The following is a 22,821-nucleotide window of genomic DNA, read 5'->3' on the forward strand; positions in this document are numbered from 1 at the left end:
ACCATATACATACGTATATATATATACATATATATATGTATATATATAGGGTAAGGATCCTAAGAGAACCATTGGCAAATTGAGAACTTTGAGAACAATTTTGGACCACAAAAAAAAGCCTATAAAAATATTTAAAAAAATTATAAAACAATAAAAAACGAAAATTTTAAAAATGTAAAAAAACCAAAATTCTTATATTTCATTGCGGTTTCATTAAAAAAAACCGAAATTTTTTTTTCTTTTTAATTCGTGTTATACCTATACACATATGTATACTTTCATTTAATCTCTAGTTACGTAATGTACACATATGTACATTATCATTTACCTTAAATTATACATATGTGTATAAGAAAAAACATGTGTGTACATATTATACATATATGCATAATAAAAAAAACTGATTTTTTTTTCTTTTTAATTCGTATTATACCTATACATATATTTATACTTTCATTTAATTTCTAGTTACATAATGTACACATATGTACATTATCATTTACCTTAAATTATACATATTTGTATAGGAAAAAAACATGTGTGTACATATATATACATATTATACATATATGTATAATTTAGCTAAACCGAGAAATTTTTTTTTACGTTTTTTTTAGAAACCGGGATGATAAATAAGAACTTTAGTTTTTTTACTTTTTTTATTTTTGTGTTTTTTTTTGTTTTATGATTTTTTTTATTTTTGGATTTTTTTGTGGTCCAAAATGGTTCTCAAAGTTCTCAATTCCTAAAAATTTCTCACATGATCCTGATTATATATATATATATATTTGTGTTATTCAAGTAAAGTTATATACAAATAATGAAAAAGAAAATAACCTAGCTAAGTATGTGCATTCAGTGAGAGATTACCAACAGATTTATCTGTCTCTTATTGTTTCTTCATGTATGTCCTAAAACAATTTTACAAGAAACCCTAAAAATGAAATTAAGGTCTTTACCTAAATTTCTTTTTCTTGATGGATTTTAAACATAAACTTTTTTAAAATTTTGTGTCTTCTAAACTAAGTTAAAGGTGATACAAGAAGATTTCTTCCAAACCCTACCATGCATCTTCAAAATCTCTCTTGCTTTCTCCTTCATCTTGCTTCCACATTCCACTTGCACAACCAACAACAGTTTCTTAACAATCCCCAACTCCAACATCTCTTGTACCACCCGCGTGTTGCCCGAAAACACCGCCACCGAGTGCAATATCCTCACCGCCTTCTCGCTAGCCACCGAAGAAACACGAAATATCTTCTTGGAAACAACCGCTAAACCACCCACATGATTCAACAACTCCGCTCGCCCTTCGGCTGACTGACAAATTTGATCCAATACCGTCATAATCATCTCGGATGTCCTCTTTTCGGTACAGTCCAAAAGCGCGTCGATTAACACCGGAACCACCCCGGCTTCGGCCGCCTTTATTCGATTCCGACCCCATGGACAAACACTAATGAACAGCTTTAATGTTGCTTTTGTGGCCTTTTGAGAAATTTGATCAATTAATATTTGTACAAGTTGCATGAAGAAATTAGGGTTTAGTGACGTCACTTGCATTGGCTCAGCCACCTCAAACATTGATTTCAATAGCATCACGGCGAAAGCGCGTGACTCATAACTGGTGGCTCGTTGCATCACGCGCGTCAAAGTCTCCACAAAATCTACCATGTTTAATAAAGATTTGAGCCCAATTGGTGATAGCTTAAGGTGGTAAAGAATGTTTAGTGCTTCATCGGCTCCGGTGGCTTCTCCGGCCGGTGAAGATGACGTCATGCTGTTAGTTATGATGGTTGATAGGTAACCAACTGCCCCAACAGATTCCATTAACCGTTTATTCTTTTCATTCTCCAAAACAATTGCTTTCAATCTCTTTAAACTTGTCATTTGATGTTGTGGAGACTTTGAGTCTCTAAGGAGTTTGATAATTTCGGTTTTGGAGATGGGAATTCTCGGTGTTGGGAACCTTTCGACTCCGAATGAGGCGTTGAGGGTGCACCAAGATTGGATGAACCGACGAAGGGTGTGGTTTGGGGTCAGCTCGATGTCAACAACGGCTTGCTTGGTTACCGGACACACGTCTTTCTTTTGTGAAAACAGCCAGTTTTCAATGCTTTCGCGGTCATAGGTGATTCCGGTTGAGAGTGTTACCGGATCTTTCATGATCTCGAGGGAAATCGGGCACAAGAAATAGCGCGGAACTTTGATTTCGGTTTGAATATCACCCATAATTTGATCTAGAAAGTATATAGAGAAAGTTATATGGGAAAGATTGGAAAGTTGAGACTCTGGAGCTTTTGTTTTTGTTGAATTGTGGCTTATGAATGTTGGTTTTATATATACAAGTTGTGAGGGCAGGAGGATTGATTTTGAAAAGGAGAAAGTCAAAAGGGCATAAGATGTTTGACTTTTCAAAGATGGATGACATAATAAAAGATTAAAGAGTCTACAAAAAGACAGCTTCCTTTTGATATTAATGCATGTGGGCAACTCGTGTTGATTGAGTGTGGCAAGAATAATAAACTAGTTCCGTGTACAGAATTGAATAAAATAATATTAATGCGACACTTGTCATTTAAACATTTTCCTTTTAAGGCTATCAAGTTTTGTTATTTTGTACTTGGTTGTAAAAGTAGGGAGTACAGACAAACTCAAATTGACATTCCAATATTCTTTGCTAAAAATACTCATATGTCTCATGATTTTAGATTATGCAACCCATTAAAAGTAAAAATGAATGAAGAAAAGATAAAATTCAAAGTAAAGCTACGAGTGCTATTAATGTTTTCATAAACAACCAATCACGATCGTTATATTTAAAAAATAGAATGATGTCATGAATAACTTAAAAAGTACTATATTACTATGCAAATTAAAAGAAAAGTATAAAGCTACTTTTTCTTTTATTATTATGTATTTGTAATGTTAATAAAATATAAAGACTAATATATTTGACTGTTAACAAAAAATAGACATTAATCACTAAAATATATCAAACGCAAGATGAACCATAACAATTCAAACAATAATCCATTAACTGATAATATCTTATACCGAATATTTTTAGAATTGCACAACTATATCACTATGGTTATTTTTATTTTTTCCAATTCTTTTAATGATTACTTTTTTTAAGTTAACCTCAACCCATGACAGGAAATAACAAGCAGGCTTGATGGATCTTGGATTTAAGTAATTCAATTAACTAATCACTGGACTTCTAGTTAAATAGTATTGGAAGTGATGGTTGAAGTTTAAGATCTTAAAGCCTTAGGTTCGAAAGAAACTCAATGTGGGTTTTCCATAGTAGGTTTTCTCTTTAATGATTTTCATAAGTGAGTCAGAACTGAAGTGTCAAAATCAACCAGAACAATTAACATCTTATTTCTGAAAAACTTACTCAGCTTTGAAGAGTACTTCTAAAAAAAAGTAAAAGAAAGAGGATATATCATATGTCCATGCAAGATGCCAATTGCCAAGTTTAAGTGAACTGGTCCACTTGTTTTGGCGGTGGCTGACTGGCTACCTGTGTGCCAATAATAATAAAAGTCAATCCTTTTATTTTGCCAAAAAAGTAATAGTCAAGATTGGTTACCCACCACACAACGGTACAACTATTAAAGTTTGTGGGATGTGACGATAGTTTTACTTCTAAATAATAAGTATAATTCACGTGTTTAAAACTGATCAAAATTTATAGAATCTTGGTCGTCTGTGGAATCCACAATTTCGTATATTTTAGGCCACGTTTCTGATTAAGACAGAATTATGCATGCCCCTAAATCATAGTTATGCCATTGAGCTTTTAAATATAGTCACATAGATTTGTAAAGAGGTTACTCCCATTCTCGTTTGTAAGAGGTAGATCATGTTTATCGAGTGGGCGTTCAGATTGGGGGATCCCGTGGGGGTTTATAAGATTGTGGGCTCCCGTAACACTTCAATCGTTTTTACGTAGAAATAAAACTACCATCACCTGAAAACTCATGTAAACACCTAAAAGACGTGAATTGACTTTTACAATTTCACCTAATCTTGAACCTTTTTATTTTATTAGTTTTTTTCTTTAAAGAAGAAGTGATCACTTGGGAGTTTACTTTTAGTTTTAATCACAAGAGGGTATTTCTCACTTGCTTAAGGTGAATTAAGATAAATCATAGGTGATAGGTGTAAGTTGGATTTCAGATATTATAAATACATTTGTCATAGAGTCTATTATTTCGCCACCACAACGGCAAGTTATAGTGTTTATCTACTCTTAGTGGTGAATTAAGTCACTCTAGCATGCCATTACTTACGATGCCATTACTTACATACCTATGGTTTATCTTAATTCTCTAGCAACTAGGAAATACCCCTTTGTGAGTAATAATAAAAGCAAGCGTCCCAATTAATTTCATTTTTTGAAAAAAATGGTTCATAAATTTATTCTTTAAACTCTGTCTCAGGATACCATCATATACACTCTCTCCATAGCAGCTAATCTTATTATTATCTTCAAATGCATACGTCAAACCTAAAATCAATTTATGAAAAAGATGATAAGATAATAAATTGATAAAAGAATAAATATGGACTCAAATTCACCCAAATTTAAATTTGCATTTATATAATCCACAAAGGGAAGGAGTTTTTATTTATTTTATTATTTTTTTTAACAGCCAAACTATTATACACACACTCATATATAGGATCGGATCCCATACCTCTAAATATACATTAGTTCACCCTTGCCACCACATCAAAAGGTGTGAGGGTTCTCTTTTTATTTGACTCGCAACTTATTTTTAATTATTATTATTACTATTATTATTATTATTATTATTATTATCACTTTATTTGTAGTTTTGAACTACATTGTTATTTAATGTATGTTTAGACTCACCTAATGTATAAGGTCCACACAAACGTATATTAAGTATTAAGATTGCAATGACATGCAGGCATCGAAGGTCAAACTTGTGATACACAACTAATATGTTTGACTCAATAACCCTTGATATTGATTTTCTTGCACATAAGTTTTTTATATTTTAAGAAATTTGTTATTATAATCATCGGATTATTATCCACAGATAGTCAAATGTTATATTCTTGATTTTGCACTTACAAACACAATTTTATGTTAAGTTAGTTTGTAATTAACTAGACACTAGAAAATAGGCCTAATGCAACTTTTTATCAGTAACTTTTTTCAAATGAGTTGCATTTGAGTCTAATGCAACTTTGTTGAACATAAAGGTTACGTTAGAGGATCTAAAACAACCTTTTCCATAAAATGTTGCAAAATTAAACTAAATTTGCTACTTTTTTTATTAAAAAGTTGCAAATTTTAATAAAAATTGCAACCTTTTTATTCAGAGGTTGCAAATTTTATTGAAATTTGCAACTTTTGTTAGAAATGTTGCATTAAGAAAATTAAAATGCAACTCTTATTATGGTGGTGGGTGTGTGGTGGTGGACGAAACTCGTAGGTGATGGTGGTGGTAGTGATGGTTGGCGGTGGTACGGTGGGTGGTGGTGGTGAGGGTGCAATGGGTGGTGGTGGGAGGGTGTTGAAGTTGATATAGTGCGAAAGAGGGGGTGAAATTTAAGAAAAAAACAAGGATGATGGATAGAATAAATTTGAGGTGTTTTTGGAGGGAATTAAATGGACATGGTAACAGGCGATTCCATTTCATTAACCAACCAAACACTTTTTTTTCATTCCCTCACAATGGTCCATTTTATTCCGTCTCTCATTCCTTCATATCAAACGCCACCTTATTTTCTTGTCCATTCAGTTTCCTCTAAAACAATCAAATTTCATGATATTCATCTTTATTTTTTTTTTCAAGTTTATTCCCTCTCTCACCTTGCATCACTTGACCACACTCCACCACCACCATCATCATTATTGCCACAACCACCCACCGCCACCAACCACCATCGCCTGCCGCCTACCACCACCACCACCTTCAATGGTAACAATGATTACCGCCCGGCTACCAGCAACAATTGTCATCCACCCTCACCGCCGACCACACACCGTCGCCGCCAGCACCACTATCAACCGCCATTACTACTCACCACCCACCTCCACCACAATCATCAACCATCACCACCTACCACCGCTACTTAATGTCTTTCTATTTTATTCCTTCGTCCTTTTTGTCCGCTAAAAATCACATTCTAATGTTTTATTTCATTAGTACATATCAATAAAAATAATAATTATTCTATTCATTTTCCTTTGTTCCGTTACCCGTACATCCTATTATCACCTTAATTGATTTTAATTTGTATAATCAAACCTTTTTATACAATCAAACGAATTTGGCAGTTTTTAATTTAAGGGTTAAGCAGGTTCTTAAGATTAAAAATTTCGTTTTCCCTCTCAATCACTCCCAAACCACAGTATATCGACCTAATTTCCTGGAAGCGGTTTAATCGCCAAGGCTTTGGTCCAGTAATCAAAAGGAACAGAACACTAGATGGGTGTCTTGAGGTGTAATCGCAACTTCTACTCACCTTTAATCCTAGGTATGTAAAACGAAACTGATTATGCTCAATGTGCAATGATGGAACGAATTGATTTCTGTTCTCACTTTTCAGTTTGATTTGAATGAATTGGTTTCTGTTTATGTGCAAAGATGGAACGAATTGTTCCAGAAACATATTACCGCCCATCTAAAAAGCTAGTTTCATACACAAATTAGTTAAAAATGTTGATAATAGTGATATTGGAATTGGATTAACCGCCAGCCTAACTTTAATTGAACTCTGTTAGTTGTTACACAAGTGCCCTTCATGACGATGGTTTGTTATTGAGGCTATTGAGGTTTCAAGAGAAAATAAAAAGAATAAAAGATTTTGGATTGAAAATGCTTTCAAATTCTTCTTACAAGTTTGGTAGATAGTAAAAAAGGAAGAAAAAGAAAGTGAAACCAACATATACTACGCGAGAAATGTAGACTATTATCCTGTTAATAATGATGATAGTGAGGAAGATTATCAGAAAGTTAACACAAGTGTGAAGTATCCAAAAAGGTAACAAATTATGATATTTTTATTCATTTTATATTGTAAACATTTATTTTCTAATGAACATGATATTTGTTATAGCAACACCATCCACAACAAATATTTCACCAATATCCATGAATAGGATTGCTAATATAGCGAACAAGAATCGAGTGACTGCTCCAAAGGCCTCCCAAAAGTTTCCATTGGATTCAAAAGCAACGAAGAGAATCAATGTAGATGAATAATTACCATGCGTGAACTAATCTCAAAAAGGCAAAGGGAAGGTGTTGAATAAAAAACTGATGCCTGCTTGCATGAAAGGGGGATCAAAGGGACAACTTGTTGATGAGGATGATCGAGGATGGTGAGATTTTTCAAGGTATTTTATATTAATGTGTATCTAGAGGCGTTGTTTGTGGGCTAAGGACATACGCATCTCTAGTAATATTATGCGCACAGCTGGCTCAAAAGGTTTTGGTAGAATTCATGACGATATCGTAATATGTATTTGTTTTGCTCGTTATTTTTGTATTTTGCTGTTCTGTTCAACATGTTTATTTTTCTAACCGATCTATGCATGCTATCATGAATACAGAGAAAGGAAGACCCAAGCAAGGAATCACCTAGTTTAACCAAATTATTTGAACGCACAGATAAAAGGACTGAAGGGCGTGTATATGGTAATACATATGATGACGCTTAAAAGAAAATTGTAAGTTCTTTCTAGTTTTTCTCGAATACAGCTATCGTACTTGTACTAAACCAATATATACAATACAGTATTCAAAATTAATTTATTAACAGGTCAAAATTTTGAAGTAATAATAGATTATTTACGGGTCAAGACTGACCCGTTAACAGGTTAATAATTTAGTGTGTTTTTAATCAATTTTAACGCATTAATTAGTAACGGAATAACTTTCTTTCTTTGTTTAATTTGAACTCCCAACAGATTATTTATAGAACAAAATAACCCGATAATTTAGTGTAGTTTTATATCAAAATTTATATTTGTAACTAGCAATGGGTCCAACATTCTGTTCTAATTTAATTTGAACTATTAGCGAATCAAAATTTTGAATTATTAACTAGTTATTTACAAGTCAAATTAACCTAGTTACAGGTTTAGTTGATAAAGTGCAATTGATTGAAATGTGAAAAGATATTGAACGGTTCCATCAAAGGAAAAAAGATGAGCCAGAAGCTATGTGGAAAATTTTTGATAGCCAACAAGCAAATTTGAAGCTACGATGCAGAATATTATGGACAAACTACCATAGTACTTGAGGATCGATTTTTTAGAGAGAGTAGGTCTTCATGACTTTTTATAATTGTAATTGACAACTTTATTCTGATTACGTTGGTTTGTTTTGATTACGTTGCTATTATGAGATTTGACATATCTTGAATTGTGATATAAGGTTATCAGCTATATTTTTATTATCATTGTTTGTGTAATTGGAGATACAATTGCATATTAGTAGAAGCTTTAGTACTTCAAATAATGAACTACAGAATTGCATTTTCATGTAAAAAAGGTTGCATTTGTTCTAACTAAAATTATAAAAAGTGTCATATTTGATGTAAAAAAAGGTTGCATTTTAGTCTAATAAAGGCTGCACTTCAGTTATGAAGGTTACATTTGTGTCTTATAAAAGTTGCATTTAAAAGTTTAAAAAGTTGCATTAGCATATCAAAAAGGTTGCATTTGAATAGTAAATGCAACTCTTTTAGAAAAGATTGTATTATCTAATAAAAAAGTTACATAAGGTCTAATGCAACTTCACCTAACGCAGCCTTTGATAAAAGGTTGCTTTAGGCATATTGCAACTTTTTCAAAACCTAATGCAACCTTTTACATGGGTTGCAATAGCTTCATTTTCTTGTAGTGAGATAAAATGCCCAAATATAATGTTTTGATCGAATGAGTTGCATATAGAAAAGGAGTGGAGTAAACAATTAAGATCAATAAATTTGTATCAAGAGCTAACTTTTGTTACATTAATTTGAAATTAAACATATATATATATATATATATATATATATATATATATATATATATAATTTTTTTTATTTAAACTGTTAAGAGCCAACTTTTGTTCATCATGTGTTTTTTGTTATGTATATTTTTCGATTCTAATATTTATATATCTTTTTGGATTTTAATTTTATTTATTGTAAGAAAGTTAATAATATACTTAAGTTTTGATTATGAAAGTATTTCATAAATAAATGAGATGTTATAACACGTTTAAAAGCTATCTGGATTAGGTGAGACCCATGATTCACTTATTTTTTATACTATAAGATTGTTTCTTAATTATAAATATCCTTATTAAAAAAAACGGATATTAATTTTTAGTATATACCTATTTTATAGAATTTCATATCAAATATTTGGTGAGATTAATTTTTAATATATTAAGATGTTATAACCTGTTTAAGGGCTATCTGGGTTTGGTGAGATTCATACCCATGAATTCGGGTCAAATGCACGAAAAGCCTCCATTTATAAATAAAATAATTTGATGACTTGAGAAAAAATAAAGAATAACCAGAGATCTTTTAAATGTTTCGTTTATTGACATAAGATATTGACATTTCATAAGTCTCTTGAGGTTTTGTATGATCAATTTCACATATAATATATTAATGGTACTTTAAAATTTTAATTGAAAATTTCAGAAAAGGTCAAAAACAATTAGATATATATTTCACACATATATAATATTAATAGTTGATCACAACAGTTTAATGATACGATACAACGTTTTGGGAAAAGAGTGTGTCAGTTGTATTTAGCGGCTGATTTAGAATGACCGAGGTGATTAGATTTACAAAACAAAACTGAGCAGTGTGCTTGTGTTTTGTATCGATTGATATAACCAGAGTGGTTATGGACGGTAATGTGAGTTCATACGACTGATGGACTGGTCATGGACGATATCGTGTAGGTGATCATGCTAGATTCGGTGTTCATCAGGGATGATGAGCCGATTGTTGAAAATCCAGGTTGAGTGGATCCGAATCAAACTTACTGAGGTAATTGTCGGAATACTTTGGATCATATCAAAGGAAGAAAAGATAGAAACCAATTCAAGAGGATAAAGATCAAGAAAAAAAATAGTTATTTAAATTTTAAAATAAATTAGAGATTAGATTAACTTGTTATTATTTGAATTTGGTTAGGCCTATCAATTAGGATTATTTTTGTTTATCAAATTGAATAGGATTATTTTAAAACTTAGTATAAAAATAGGGTTATTTAGTTGTTATACGTGTGTCGAGTTTAATATATTCAAATGTTTATTTTTTGGTTCTTGTTTGCGATCGCGGTTTATGGGCCTTTATCATTTATTGTTGATGACGAAGACGAATTAATCATTATTGAGTCAAAAAGAATTATTGAAGAACATATGTATTTTTGTAGAGATTTAGAATTTGCAATGTTTTATATTTTGGATATGAGTTAATAAATTTAATATGTGAAATATGAAAAAAAAATGGCGAAAGTAATTGAGTCGTGTTTGTTTGTCCAGCGTGATATTAGGGTTTGGATTATCGTTAAGACCTTGTGCTCATTTTTTGTTGAACCCAGAAATACGATCCATTCAATAGCTCTAACTACACCCGTCATAACTATCACCGATGGTATTATAGATAAGATGGGTCAAGCACATAAACATGACATCAATCGTATTAAGTAAACACCTTTTTTAAAAAAAAGGAGTTTTATGTTTTTTTAACAGCTAGTTTAGTTTTAACGTAATCTTAATCTTAAATATATATATATGGTTAGGTTATAATAGGAAGTATAGTTTTTATAAGAAGGATAAAAAGTAATCTTATCCATTGATTTTGAATATGGTGGGTTGAGATTAGTTTATGGGAAAATCAAGTGTGAACACAAGGTAAAGGGCATAAAAGAAATAACACATTTGTTGACTTTCTCTCTCCACATGCCAAATTCCCCCATCATTTTAAAACGCCCATAACTTTTTATACGATGTTATTATTGAAAAAAATTCACCATAATAACGAGTGTCTTTTTACCTTTTATATGAGTACCATATTGTAATACAAAAATTAAAAAAAAATTAGTGGGTTTTTTACAAATTGTGTTTTACAAAATTGTGTTATACAATAGTATTTTTCATTGTGTTTTTTTTTTTCATTGTGTTCTTTCAATTGTATTTTTTACATTGTGTTATACAATTGTGTTTTTTATTGTGTTTTTATCATTGTGTTTTTTTTTCATAGTGTTTTTTTCCATTGTGTTTTTTATATTGTGTTTTTCATAGTGTTTTCCATTGTGTTTTTCCGGACTTTTCCGGCGAGGTGGTGGCGGTGGGTGACGGTTGTGGTGGCAGTGGGCAGTGGAGTGGTGGTGGTTGTAGGAGATGAGTGAAGATGTAATTGGGTTTTATGTAAGTGGGTTTTTGAAATTAATGTAAGTGGGTTTTAAGATTAAAGTAAGTGGTTTTGATATTTAAGTGTTAAACTAAAATACCCTCCTTTCTAACATTCTTAGAAAAATCAAACTTCTTATTTGAATCTAACCCTACACACACACACACACACACACACATATATAAACGAAATTTTTAAAAACATTCTGGTTGCTCTTCACATCCTTTCAAGTCACCAGATTGCTTTATTTCTAAATGAAAGTTTCTTATGCATTTGACCCGAATTCACGGGTTTGTGTCTCACCAAACCCAGATAGCCCTTATATATGTTATAAAATCTCATTAAATTAAAATTAATCTCACCGGATATTTGATATGGACATCCTATAAAATGAGGATATGTTAAAAAATTAATATCTGATTTTTTAAAAAGAGATATTATTTACAATTAAGAAACAATTTTATAGTAAAAAAAAATAAGCGGGTCATGGGTCTCACCAAACCCAGATAGTCTTTAAACGGGTTATAACATCTCATTTATTTGTAAAACCCTTTTATCATCAAATCTTAAGAGCATTCACATCTCTTCCTCTATCTCCAAATCCAAAATTACACTAAAAATCACTATATTTTTTAATCCATTTCAATTAAATATTAATTTCTTATACATTTATCATTACATTTTCTCTCTCCTTCACTAACAACCAATTTCAAAATATATTAGAAAAATTATGCGGTGCTATAGAAACTTTTCAAATATACAGAAAAATCACTTCATTTTCTCTTTTTTTTTACTCACAACATCCTAAACCACTTCCTAAATTATAAAAACCTCACTCACATAATTTAGTGGGTAGGATATGAATGCTCTAAGTATATTATTAGCCATCTTAAAATAAGTAACTTAAAACAAAAAATATATATAAATATTAGAAACAAAAAATATAGAACAACCTTGTAATATTGGAGATGAAAACTACTTACTAATATTTCAAAAAGATAAAGTTAAACCATTATATGAAACCCCATGCATACGTTGGTGGTTAAACATGAGTCTTGTATGTTGACCTACCAAAAGGTTTTTTTTTTCTCATTTTTTTTAACGGCCAGCTAAAGAATATATATATTATAAACAGTAGGAAAAGCCAACCAAAATATTTACAACCATCAAATCACACAAAACACTGATAAATACTACACGATTACATGTTACAACCTCCCTAATCATCCAAAGATAAATTACCCCATCCCGATCGATTCTAGATCCACAAAAACCCAAGAGACTTGATCTCCCCCACCAAATTGTTCAATTGAACTGGATTCTGGTTAAATACTAAATCATTTCTAGTTTTTCATAGAGGCATTTACATATTTCTCCTTCCTAAATTTTGAAATTACATATTTCTTCAAACCATACTTAAAGAGTATTGTACATTTTGTATTTAAAACTTGTACATTGGGGAAATATGTAATTTCAAATGTTAGGAAGAGGAAATATGTAAAAATCTCTTTTCCATAAAAACCCATAACGTCACCAAACAACGCATGGAATAACTTCGCTTTTTCTTACAAAAAAGTTTTTAATCGGTGATCCTAATTTATGAGTTAAATTAAAAATGAAAAAAAAAAAAGTTTACCCCTCAAAACACCTCCTAGTTTACTCGGCTGCCTTATGAGATGGGTTTATATGTGTAACCTTTTGTTTACAAAGAATGATGCACAAACCTAATTTGTTATAGATTGTTTTGCATGAACTGATAATTATAACCTTGATATATGAAGATTTGGCGTCACAAACAAAAATTAGATTCCTAAAAGCATCAAAGGATATTGTATGTAGTGACAAACACAGCATTAAAGAGTTGTTGACTCTAGCAAGAGACAAAGTCAAAGGAACAATTGCCTAATGGGAAATAGGTGGAGCACCAATTTGGCAATTTCTATCAAACATCAACACCACCACCCATTAAGAAGAAGAAAAATATTCAAAATTTCACATGTTTTATCAAAATTAAAATCATCCACATAACTTTAAACTATTTACTCACTTAACCCAACATACTAAAACACTAACTTTATACCATCATAAGCCCATTTGCTTTAGTTATCATTGTTTTGTACTTCGGTTGTCAGGGTCGGTCTTGGATTTGTATGGATTGGATTCATTCTTTCTCGAGATTTAGATAAAAGAGTTACAATAAGAGATATATTCCGCTAGATGGGGTGCCGAAGGTATTAGTAACAGACTGCAAGACCATCCTTTTTCAATCAAGTTACTACAGTATATGATTGCACAACACACGCACTCGCACCCACACACACACATGTAGATTCAAAATCAAATACAAAACTTTCTTAACTTGAGAATTGCGAGGACCAACTAAAATATTAAATGTGTACATAGACTTCTAAAAGAAGGGTACCATCATCTTTACAAACTTTTTAAAATTATTTGATTCCTTAAAATGCTCTAACTTAATTGCAGTTATTTTGGGACGTGATATTTCTATAACTGATTTCTCTAACATTGACATACTTTTATAGCTGATTATATGTGTGTATGTGTGTTATATAAGTATGCAAGTATGTGGAGAGATCATGAGAACTTTTTTTTTAACCAGAGAATTTTATACTACATATATGCAGTATATCACACTGTATATGTAGTAATAATATCATGTCTAGTATGATATACTTATATAGTACAACTCTTTTGATCTTTTTTGAAAAATGAGTTCATTGATTGCACTAAATTCAGAAACAGGTTTTCAAGCCAAAAAGAGAAATTCGTGTCATAGAACTTTCTAAACATTATAATATTCTGTAATTAAACAATAAAAAGAAAAAAAAATTTGTTTTGAGAACCCGACCAAGCCGGGAGCAATTAGGACCAGCCCACCTTAAACTATATTTATTGGTCTACGCCGGTGCTGAGATTGAGAGTGGGTCCGATCAAGACCGACTTTCATTCAAAAGAAAATGGGATTAAGACCGAGCCAATTAGCTTAAATATTAGATTAGGTCCGTCTCGGTTAGTTATAAGATTAAAACAAACACCAAAAGTAACTTGAATTTAGGTTGATCAACTTCATAGTCTCAAAATAAGTTTGAATACCAATCTAAATTCTTGACTTTTGTCTATTCTCAAAATTAAAATATGTAAACGTTTTAAACTCAGCGTTAGCTTCAGCTCGAGCTAGTTTGGCTAGTCTTTTAACGAGTTGAAATTTGAATTTGTATTAATGGGAATATTTTTTATTTATAAAGATTTTGAATTTTTTGCATATATGAATAAATCTACCTATCCTAATAAAGTAAAATAAATTGGGACACTTGTCATGTTTTGATAATTCTTATAAATTTTCCCCTCCAAAACTAATATACCCTAATATATGTAATAAATCAATAATTATTTAATTTTCTTTTACACTATATATATATATATATATATATATATATATATATATATACATATTATTTTACTATATATTTCAAAATACTTGGTGATCCAAAAATAACAACAAATCATGTTTCTCAAATGAAAATTATTTCGGGTTTTTTGTGAAAGTTAAATTTGATTTTATGAGTCAAAAGTTGGTAACTAGATTGTCTGGTACAAGTTAACTACATTTAGGTCAAAATTTGTTACGGGTCAAAAATGAAAATTTTGAGTATTTTTAAAAGTTTGAGAATACAAATAAATTTATCGTCAAATTTGTTATGGGTTCAAAATGTTGACTTTAAAATGTCAAAAGTATGAAAATTAGAATTTTAAACATGATTCGGGTTTCAAGTTTATTTTTAAGGGCATTTTCTGAAATAATCAAAAGCTTTGGGATTCGGCAATTTGACTATTTCCCCCCCAACTATTAAAATTTAAGAAAAGATTGCGAACACTTTCGACATGTCACCCCCATGCCTATCAATGCTTCTAATTTTTATCAAATTTGAAATATTTATGTCAACATTAATTTTTCCTTCAATGGTGATCAGAACGTTGTATGGGAAGCATGTCATGCAAAACTATGCTCAGATGAAACAAAATATTCACAAAATTGAATTGGTTAACATGTTATTTTTTATGTTGTGATTATGACAAAGTCGAGCAGCCCTCTGAAACTTATCAAAATCTTTTTATGGTGTAGCTCAGAAAAACATAGTTCTTGAAGAACATCCATTGCTACAATTCAATATCCTACTTTCCTTTGATGGGTGGTAGATTGATAAAAATATCAATAAAGATAACGTCTCTTTTGTATTTAGGCTGAGTGGTTAGAACTACTATCGTATGAAAAGTCTTATTTTCCAAATTGGTTCATAACCAAAATTCTTTCAATTATACATATATGACACCGAAAATGAATTTTTCAATAGAAAGAAGCATTCTCGGATAGATTTTGCACGGGCATTTTTTTTATTAAGTTTATTTAAAAAAATCATTTTGTGATATAAATAAAATCAATTTATGTACACATTGTATAGATATAAGCATAGATGTAATACATTTTTTTTTTCATATATACTATGTAATTATTTGTTTATAATTTGAATTATCTCGTATGTAACACGGGCTCTAAAACTAGTAGATATATACAATAACAAAAAGTAATATATTTCTTACACATGGACATGTATACCAACAAAATGGATTTTTGAGCGAGTTGGATGAGCGGGCATGCCTTGACTCAAACGCGATTTGAATCGGGGGCTATTTTAAAAGAGGCCTAATATGTGAACCAAAATATTTGTATATAAATAGTACTAATTAAAAAAGCAACCAAGATGAGGATTAGAACCCCAATTTTCCTCTCAAAAGACAAGAGTCTTTAGCACCCGGCCAAGGTTGGGATGACAATTTGACAAAAGAAAAATTACCTATAATAAAAGAAACACCTGCATCAAAGGGGTTGATCAAACTTGCTAAAAGTCTCGCAAATACGTAGTTTTAATTTGTAAAACTTCACAAATCATTTTATACATCCAAAAAAATTAACAAAACATAATCTGTTATATTTGTAGAGTTCCTCGCATAGTACTACACATCATTTCCATATCATTACTTTGACATCAATAGAATCATAACCAACAATTAAACAAGCTACAAGAAATACCAACACCACAAAGCAAACTCAAAACAGCATAAGCTGAACAGCAAACCGGCAAAAGATATTGTTGACTAACTGGTCCATTTGATAATAGGCCAGCGCTATCACCACTTTGGTGGGATGGTCAGAAGGTTTTCCTTAGATTTGGAGGATTCGGACTCAAGGTATTAGGGATGGCAAGACCCTTAGGGAGAAACATCACTGCTATTGCGACAGAGGACTTTAGAAAAAAGTTAAAAACTAAATAAATAATAGACCAACAGCTTTAGTTTTCAATTACCAAACTGATGATCTGTAAGCTTCAAACTGGCAGCCCAAGGATCACTTCAACAAAGCCAACTGGCCCGATGAAGCATTAAAGCCCAGATACCATACAATCCTTAACATGGACTTAACTATCCAACACGTCAATATCAACTATTATCAACTACTTAACAGTTAACCCTCCAGTCCACCAACTAGAGTTATTCCCACAGGCCCAACTAAATAAAATATAAGGCGTAATACCTTATTTAATCATTCTTATTATAGAACGGATTTTAGGCCCAAATACTAATTGCAAACAAACAAAAAGCCCATAACCACACGAAAGGCTACTAGAGGTGCACAAAAAACCCGAACCTGAAACCAGACCCAAAAAAAATACCTGGAACCGGCTTTTTTTATACCCGGGTTTTTAATACCTGAACCCGAACCCGACCCTATCCGTAGGGTACAGATAGGGTATGCATTTCGGTACCAAAACCCGTACCCGGAACCGGGCCCGATTTATACCCGGTAATACCCGAAACCCGTAACTGGTTCCATACCCGGAACCGGGTTTTTCCAATACCCGAAATCGGGTTTTTCAAACACCCGATCTATACCCAAAAAATACCTGAAAATACTCCTAAAATTTGTAATCCCTTAAAAAAATCTAATCTATACCCGAAAAAAGCAAAAAACAAAAAAAAACCAAAAATAGGGTTTTTTCAATACCCGAAAATATGGTATTCAAATACCAGTTCTACATCTGACCCGATGCATAGGGTATGGTTTTTAGAGAGAATACCCGGACCGAACCCGACCCGGGTATTGCCAATACCCAATTTTTCAATACCCATTCGTACCCGAACCCAGGTATTTGAAAAACCCAATTTGTGCACCTCTATGGCTACCAAACAAAAAGCCCAATGTTTATTCTTATTCCTTCCACCCGTTCAGGTGGCAGAGGAAGCTTGTCCGGCAACTCGTCAGAGTCTTCTTGTAGTTCTTGTCATTTGGATCGGGTAGAGTTTCATCACTCCAAAGGGAGTCAATATTTGTTGTACTCTTGTTGGACCAGAAACATTGAGGAAAATGTGGGTTGGAGATTGAGATTGAACTTGATCAAATTGTAGAAAATATTTTATTTTGGATTCGGTTTACATGATTTTACCGAAAAAACTCTTATTTTTATGTGACTATGATATGTGTTCATAAGTTTGTTAATGACCCAACCCAATTAAGCTCAATTTCCAAAGTCGTCTAATAACACACTCGATACACAAACTAAGGTCCAGAACATAAACATGTAGCAAATCTAGGCAAAAATAATTAGTTTTTAATCAGAATTGAACCAAATAGAATTGAATTCGGTTCAATTAACGGTTAGAGAAATAAAATTTTCAAATTCGAATATACTGAAATGCAGACGATAACGATGAACAGTTGAACACCCTTAGTCTACATTAAAAAATAATAATAACAAATAACGGGTAGTTTCGTAGGATTGAATGTGTGATCGCATATGAGTAACATGAACAAATACCTTAAAAATAAAATAACTCATTTTAATATTAAATTTGAATCACAAGCTATAGAAATAGTACAAGTTAAATAATTATATTTATAACAATATATTAGAAAATATTCTTTTCCCCTAGAAGGAACCTATATTTTTTTCTCGTGGGCTCATGGCCAACCATTATCAATTTCCGTTGACCAACAATTCCATTCCAAAACAATCAAATCCAAACCTCCAGAGTATTAATAAAACCAGGTTAGGTTAGGATAGGCTTGATGATAATCTTAAGACTATTTAACTCAAACATTATCTAAAAATAATTGGTAACAAACCTTTAAAGTATACCATCGAATAATTTAGATGTGTTCTTTTGTTATTATTTTTTATTATTTATTCATCTGGTGCTCATTTAGTTTTGCTTAAAGCTTTTATACTAGAGGGTCCTAGGTTCGAATCCAACAAATATATGTCATTAAAAGGAAGAAAACCAATTTTCTATGATCGAACTTGGGTAAGAAAAGGTCATTAAATGTTATGACTAATTGAGAGAAATACATCTGACACCAAACTCTATTTTAAAAAAAATAATAAAAAATAATATTGTATTGTAAAAAAAACAAAAAATATCTAACATTAAAATTTTAGTTTCTACACCAAGGTGATGTAATAGAGGTTGGTTTTTTTAAAACTTTGAATAATAGAGTTTAGGATGGCATTGTTTTCGGTATCATACATTGCACATGTATTAGACGTGATATGGTATAGAAGTCGTTTGGGATTTTATTTATTTAAACAATTCTTAACACTTGAACCACACGACTAGGAAAACAAAAAGAACAAAAGAAAAAAGAAAAAAAGAAAGACAACGCTCAAAAGGAATAAATGAAACATTCGGAATGTATTTTCGAGTACATGAGTCTTTGTGTATTTTCGGGTACATGAGTCTTTTAGAATTTATATTCGCATGACATTTATACGCATTTTAAACACTTTACAGTGATGAAGATGCGTATATAATTTAGTATTCGCTATAGTCGTTAAAAAAATAATAATACATGAAATTCAGAATTGTAAGTAAAAGAACATAGTATTAAAAATTTCAAAACATGTATACCCAAGACAAATATTAAACACACATGAGACACAGTCTTACAATCAAATATCAAACCGAGATTAATAATACCCCTCCGATAATAATTCTAATGATTCACATATCGGCATTGTGTATTTTCGTCGTTTTTAATTTTTTGAACATGAATGAAAGGGGAAACATTTTTTTAGTTCTTTAAATTTTTTTAATTTTTACTAATATTTTAAGTTATGATTTTTTTATTAATTTTTTAAAATTTATTTTTAAAAGGTTTTTTTTATGATTACAACTTCTTCTAATACTTTTCATTTTTGTCTTACTTTATATTTTAACTTTATCAGTTAATAATACCCATCTAATAATAATTCTAGTGATTTAAATATTTCATTGTGAAAATGAATATGAATTCAATAAAAAAATAAATAAATAATATCACTTAAAAATTTAAAATACATAACAAACAACTAAATATAGATATTAATATTGCCATGTCATGTGTCCCGCCATCAATAAAGACCTCTCCTAGTCAACCCCAAGCAGCCAGCCATCTTTCCATCCAAGAAAATAATAATTCCATTATTTCAACCTAATCTTTACTCAACTCTCCCCTAACCTTCTCAATCATATCAGCAAATCCTATTCTCGGGAAGCCATATACCCGTGATACCAACATGAATGATCTGTTATCCCGCTCGTTTTCAGGCGGTCGCACGGCCGATATCGAGATGGGGAACTCCAACGACCGTAACGAAGGAGTTCCCCATCTTGATGAGTTCTTTCTTGACGTGGAAGTCGTCAAGGAAGAACTCAAAGGGTTGGAGTTGCTCCACGAGCAACTCCAATCCTCAAACGAGCATAGCAAAACCCTGCACAAAGCTAACGCTATCAAAAATCTTAAAACCAAGATGGACAACGACGTTGTTTTGTCGCTAAACAAAGCTAAAGTTATTAAGACTCGTTTAGAGGCTCTGGACCGGTCTAATGCGGCCAGTCGGAGTCTCCCGAACTGCGGGCCGGGAAGCTCGACTGATCGGACGCGGACGTCGGTTGTTAATGGTCTTCGAAAGCAGCTGCAAGGTTCCATGAAGTCGTTTAACGAGCTGCGGCAGAAAATGGCTGCGGAGCACCGGGAGACGGTTCAACGGCGGTATTATACCGTCACAGGCGAACATCCGGATGAGGCGACTGTCGATAAGTTAATATCGACAGGAGAAAGCGAGAATTTTTTACAGAAGGCGATTCAAGAGCAAGGAAGAGGGCAGGTAATCTGGGGCGGAACCAAGGGTGGGACAAGAGGGTCCTTTGACCCTCCAATCAACGGAATTTGTGAATTATTAGTAGGTTGTGCATGAAACTGAAAAAACCGAACTGAAACAAAAATAGATGGTTTAGTTTTATGTTTTCGTAAACACTAACTTTCGGTTTGGTTCGGTTTTGCTTGTAACTAAAACCGAAAAAAGTTTAACCGAGCTTTATAGATTTTTTATTTTTTTATATTTATCATAAACTTTAAGTAATTTATAATTTATAATAAATAAATATATAGTTTAACCCAAATATTTTATCCCAAATGTTAATAATCAATTAATCTAACAAAAACATTTAGGTCCAAATTCATTATGTTTGGCAACTTTTTTTTTTCGGCCAAAAAATTTCAAGTCCAAATACCAAAATCAAAACCAAACCGGATCGAAAAAACAGAAACCAAGTGCCTTTTAAAAGTCGACATTTCAGTTTTAACCAAAACCGAACTGACCAATGCACACCCCTAACTTTTAGATATTAAAGGCAGCTTTTTTTTATGAAATACATGAGTCGGATCATTTAGTTGTAGTTGTAGCTTTTTTAAGAAAGAGAAAATACTAAGAAGTTCTTTTTCCGTCACTGCAGGTTATGGAGACGTTACTTGAAATTCAAGAACGACACGACGCCGTTACAGTGATTGAACGAAACCTAAAGGAGCTGCATCAAGTTTTCATGGACATGGCAGTTTTGGTGGAGCATCAAGGGGAGCAGCTTGATAATATAGAGAGTCATGTGAACCGGGCTAACTCTTATGTCACGCGTGGGGCCCAGCAGTTAAATGAAGCTAGGAAGAAACAGAAGAATACTAGAAAGTGGACATGTTTTGGGATCCTTTTGTTGCTGATAATAATTGCCATTGTTGTCTTGTCCATTAGACCTTGGAAGTAGAGGACTGGTATGTTGTTTGTGTTCTAATATTGTTCTTTGTTGATAATGTTATAATGGGTGAGATTGGTATAGCAAGTTATGTGCAGATGTTATCTGTTCTAGATTCAGATTCTTGATTTGAGGATGTATCTATGTTTGCTATAGTTTGAAACAAATATTATCCATGTAGAATCATTGAATTCATGTTGAATATGATTAAAGGTAAGAGATTCAGTAATATAAATGACATGGCACGGTTAATATAATTCACAAAACACGGTTAACAAATAATGAGATGCAATTAACACGATAAAATAAAATTACCAAAAACTACAATACAAAATTAAATATTTATAAAACTATGTTGTTATGATAAAGGAACATGAACATATCGTATCGACATAATACCCTATTTAATACGACAAGTTAAACGTGGTATAAATGAGTTGACCCGTTCAGACAAGGTTTTACTCATGCCATTAAGGTATAACTGTCTATGACCTAAGCCTGTTTATCACACTCGTTTAACTTCATGCTGAGTCATATCGTGTTAATGGGTCGTTTCATAAATTTGTAGCCCTGCCTATTTTAAGGCCACAAACGTCAAGATTGGTGCCATTAAGGCATTAAAGGTCCACAAGATGAACGGGATGGTAACGAACCTAGTTCTGAAGCCTGAACCCGAACTGAATTCGGTTGTAAGCCTGTACTTTGAAACTGGTTTGAAGCCAGACAAACTCAGACCGAACCAGTTAAAACCTGGTTTCAAACCAGTCAATCTGATCCTTTTGACTATCAACCTGAACATGATTGGGCTAAGACTCCAGTTTGTGCACCTTTAGGCCAAATGCTTAGTTAGGTAAACAAAGATGTCAAGCCAAGATCAAACTCTTTTAGAAGGGGTTTACTTGTGAGTCTTAATGTTGTAAGGCATATAGTGGACACCAAGTAATACAAATTATATAAAACTGCAGGTCGGTAAAACACAAGCGTTGTCAGTCCCAAACGTTGAGGCATTGATTTTACGTGAATTCGATGAGTTTCGGTAACGTGTGTTATGATACCAGAACTAAAACCAAAAAAATATGAAAATTGAGATGGACCAATAGGGTGGTGTCGGTTGGTAAAACTCGGACGTTGGTAAACCCAAGCATTGTCAATCCCGTACGTTGAGGCGGTGAGTCCAGGCCATCTGGTCGGTTTCCGTCATGTTCGTTATGGTGCCAAAACTAAAACAAAAAAATAAATACAAAATTGGCTTCTGTCGATTTT

General features: G+C 32.1%; 1 protein-coding gene and 1 pseudogene across 1 annotated transcript; one reads left to right on the forward strand and one right to left on the reverse strand.

Moving 5' to 3' along the window:
- Positions 1–1,009: 1,009 nt before the first annotated feature.
- On the reverse strand, positions 1,010–2,267 carry LOC143576724 (E3 ubiquitin-protein ligase PUB23 pseudogene; annotated as a pseudogene).
- Positions 2,268–19,941: 17,674 nt separating this feature from the next.
- Positions 19,942–21,666, forward strand: LOC143576726 (syntaxin-121-like). The gene is made up of 2 exons (XM_077060753.1): positions 19,942–20,639; positions 21,268–21,666. Exons 1-2 carry the CDS (start codon positions 20,049–20,051, stop codon positions 21,568–21,570), a joined length of 894 nt encoding a protein of 297 aa, XP_076916868.1. The 5' UTR covers positions 19,942–20,048; the 3' UTR covers positions 21,571–21,666.
- Positions 21,667–22,821: the final 1,155 nt, after the last annotated feature.

Source organism: Bidens hawaiensis, unplaced genomic scaffold (genome assembly GCF_021521415.1).
Source record: "Bidens hawaiensis isolate Kalapana, Puna unplaced genomic scaffold, B.hawaiensis_p1.1 tig00028274_1, whole genome shotgun sequence".
NCBI lineage: Eukaryota > Viridiplantae > Streptophyta > Magnoliopsida > Asterales > Asteraceae > Bidens > Bidens hawaiensis.

What these genes read in the sequence shown, in the direction of transcription:
- LOC143576726 (XM_077060753.1), top strand. Translation starts at nt 20,049, where the DNA reads ATGAATGATCTGTTATCCCGCTCGTTTTCAGGCGGTCGCACGGCCGAT. An exon ending in AAGAGCAAGGAAGAGGGCAG is followed by an intron (nt 20,640 to 21,267) that starts GTAATCTGGGGC and finishes CCGTCACTGCAG; the next exon opens with GTTATGGAGACGTTACTTGA.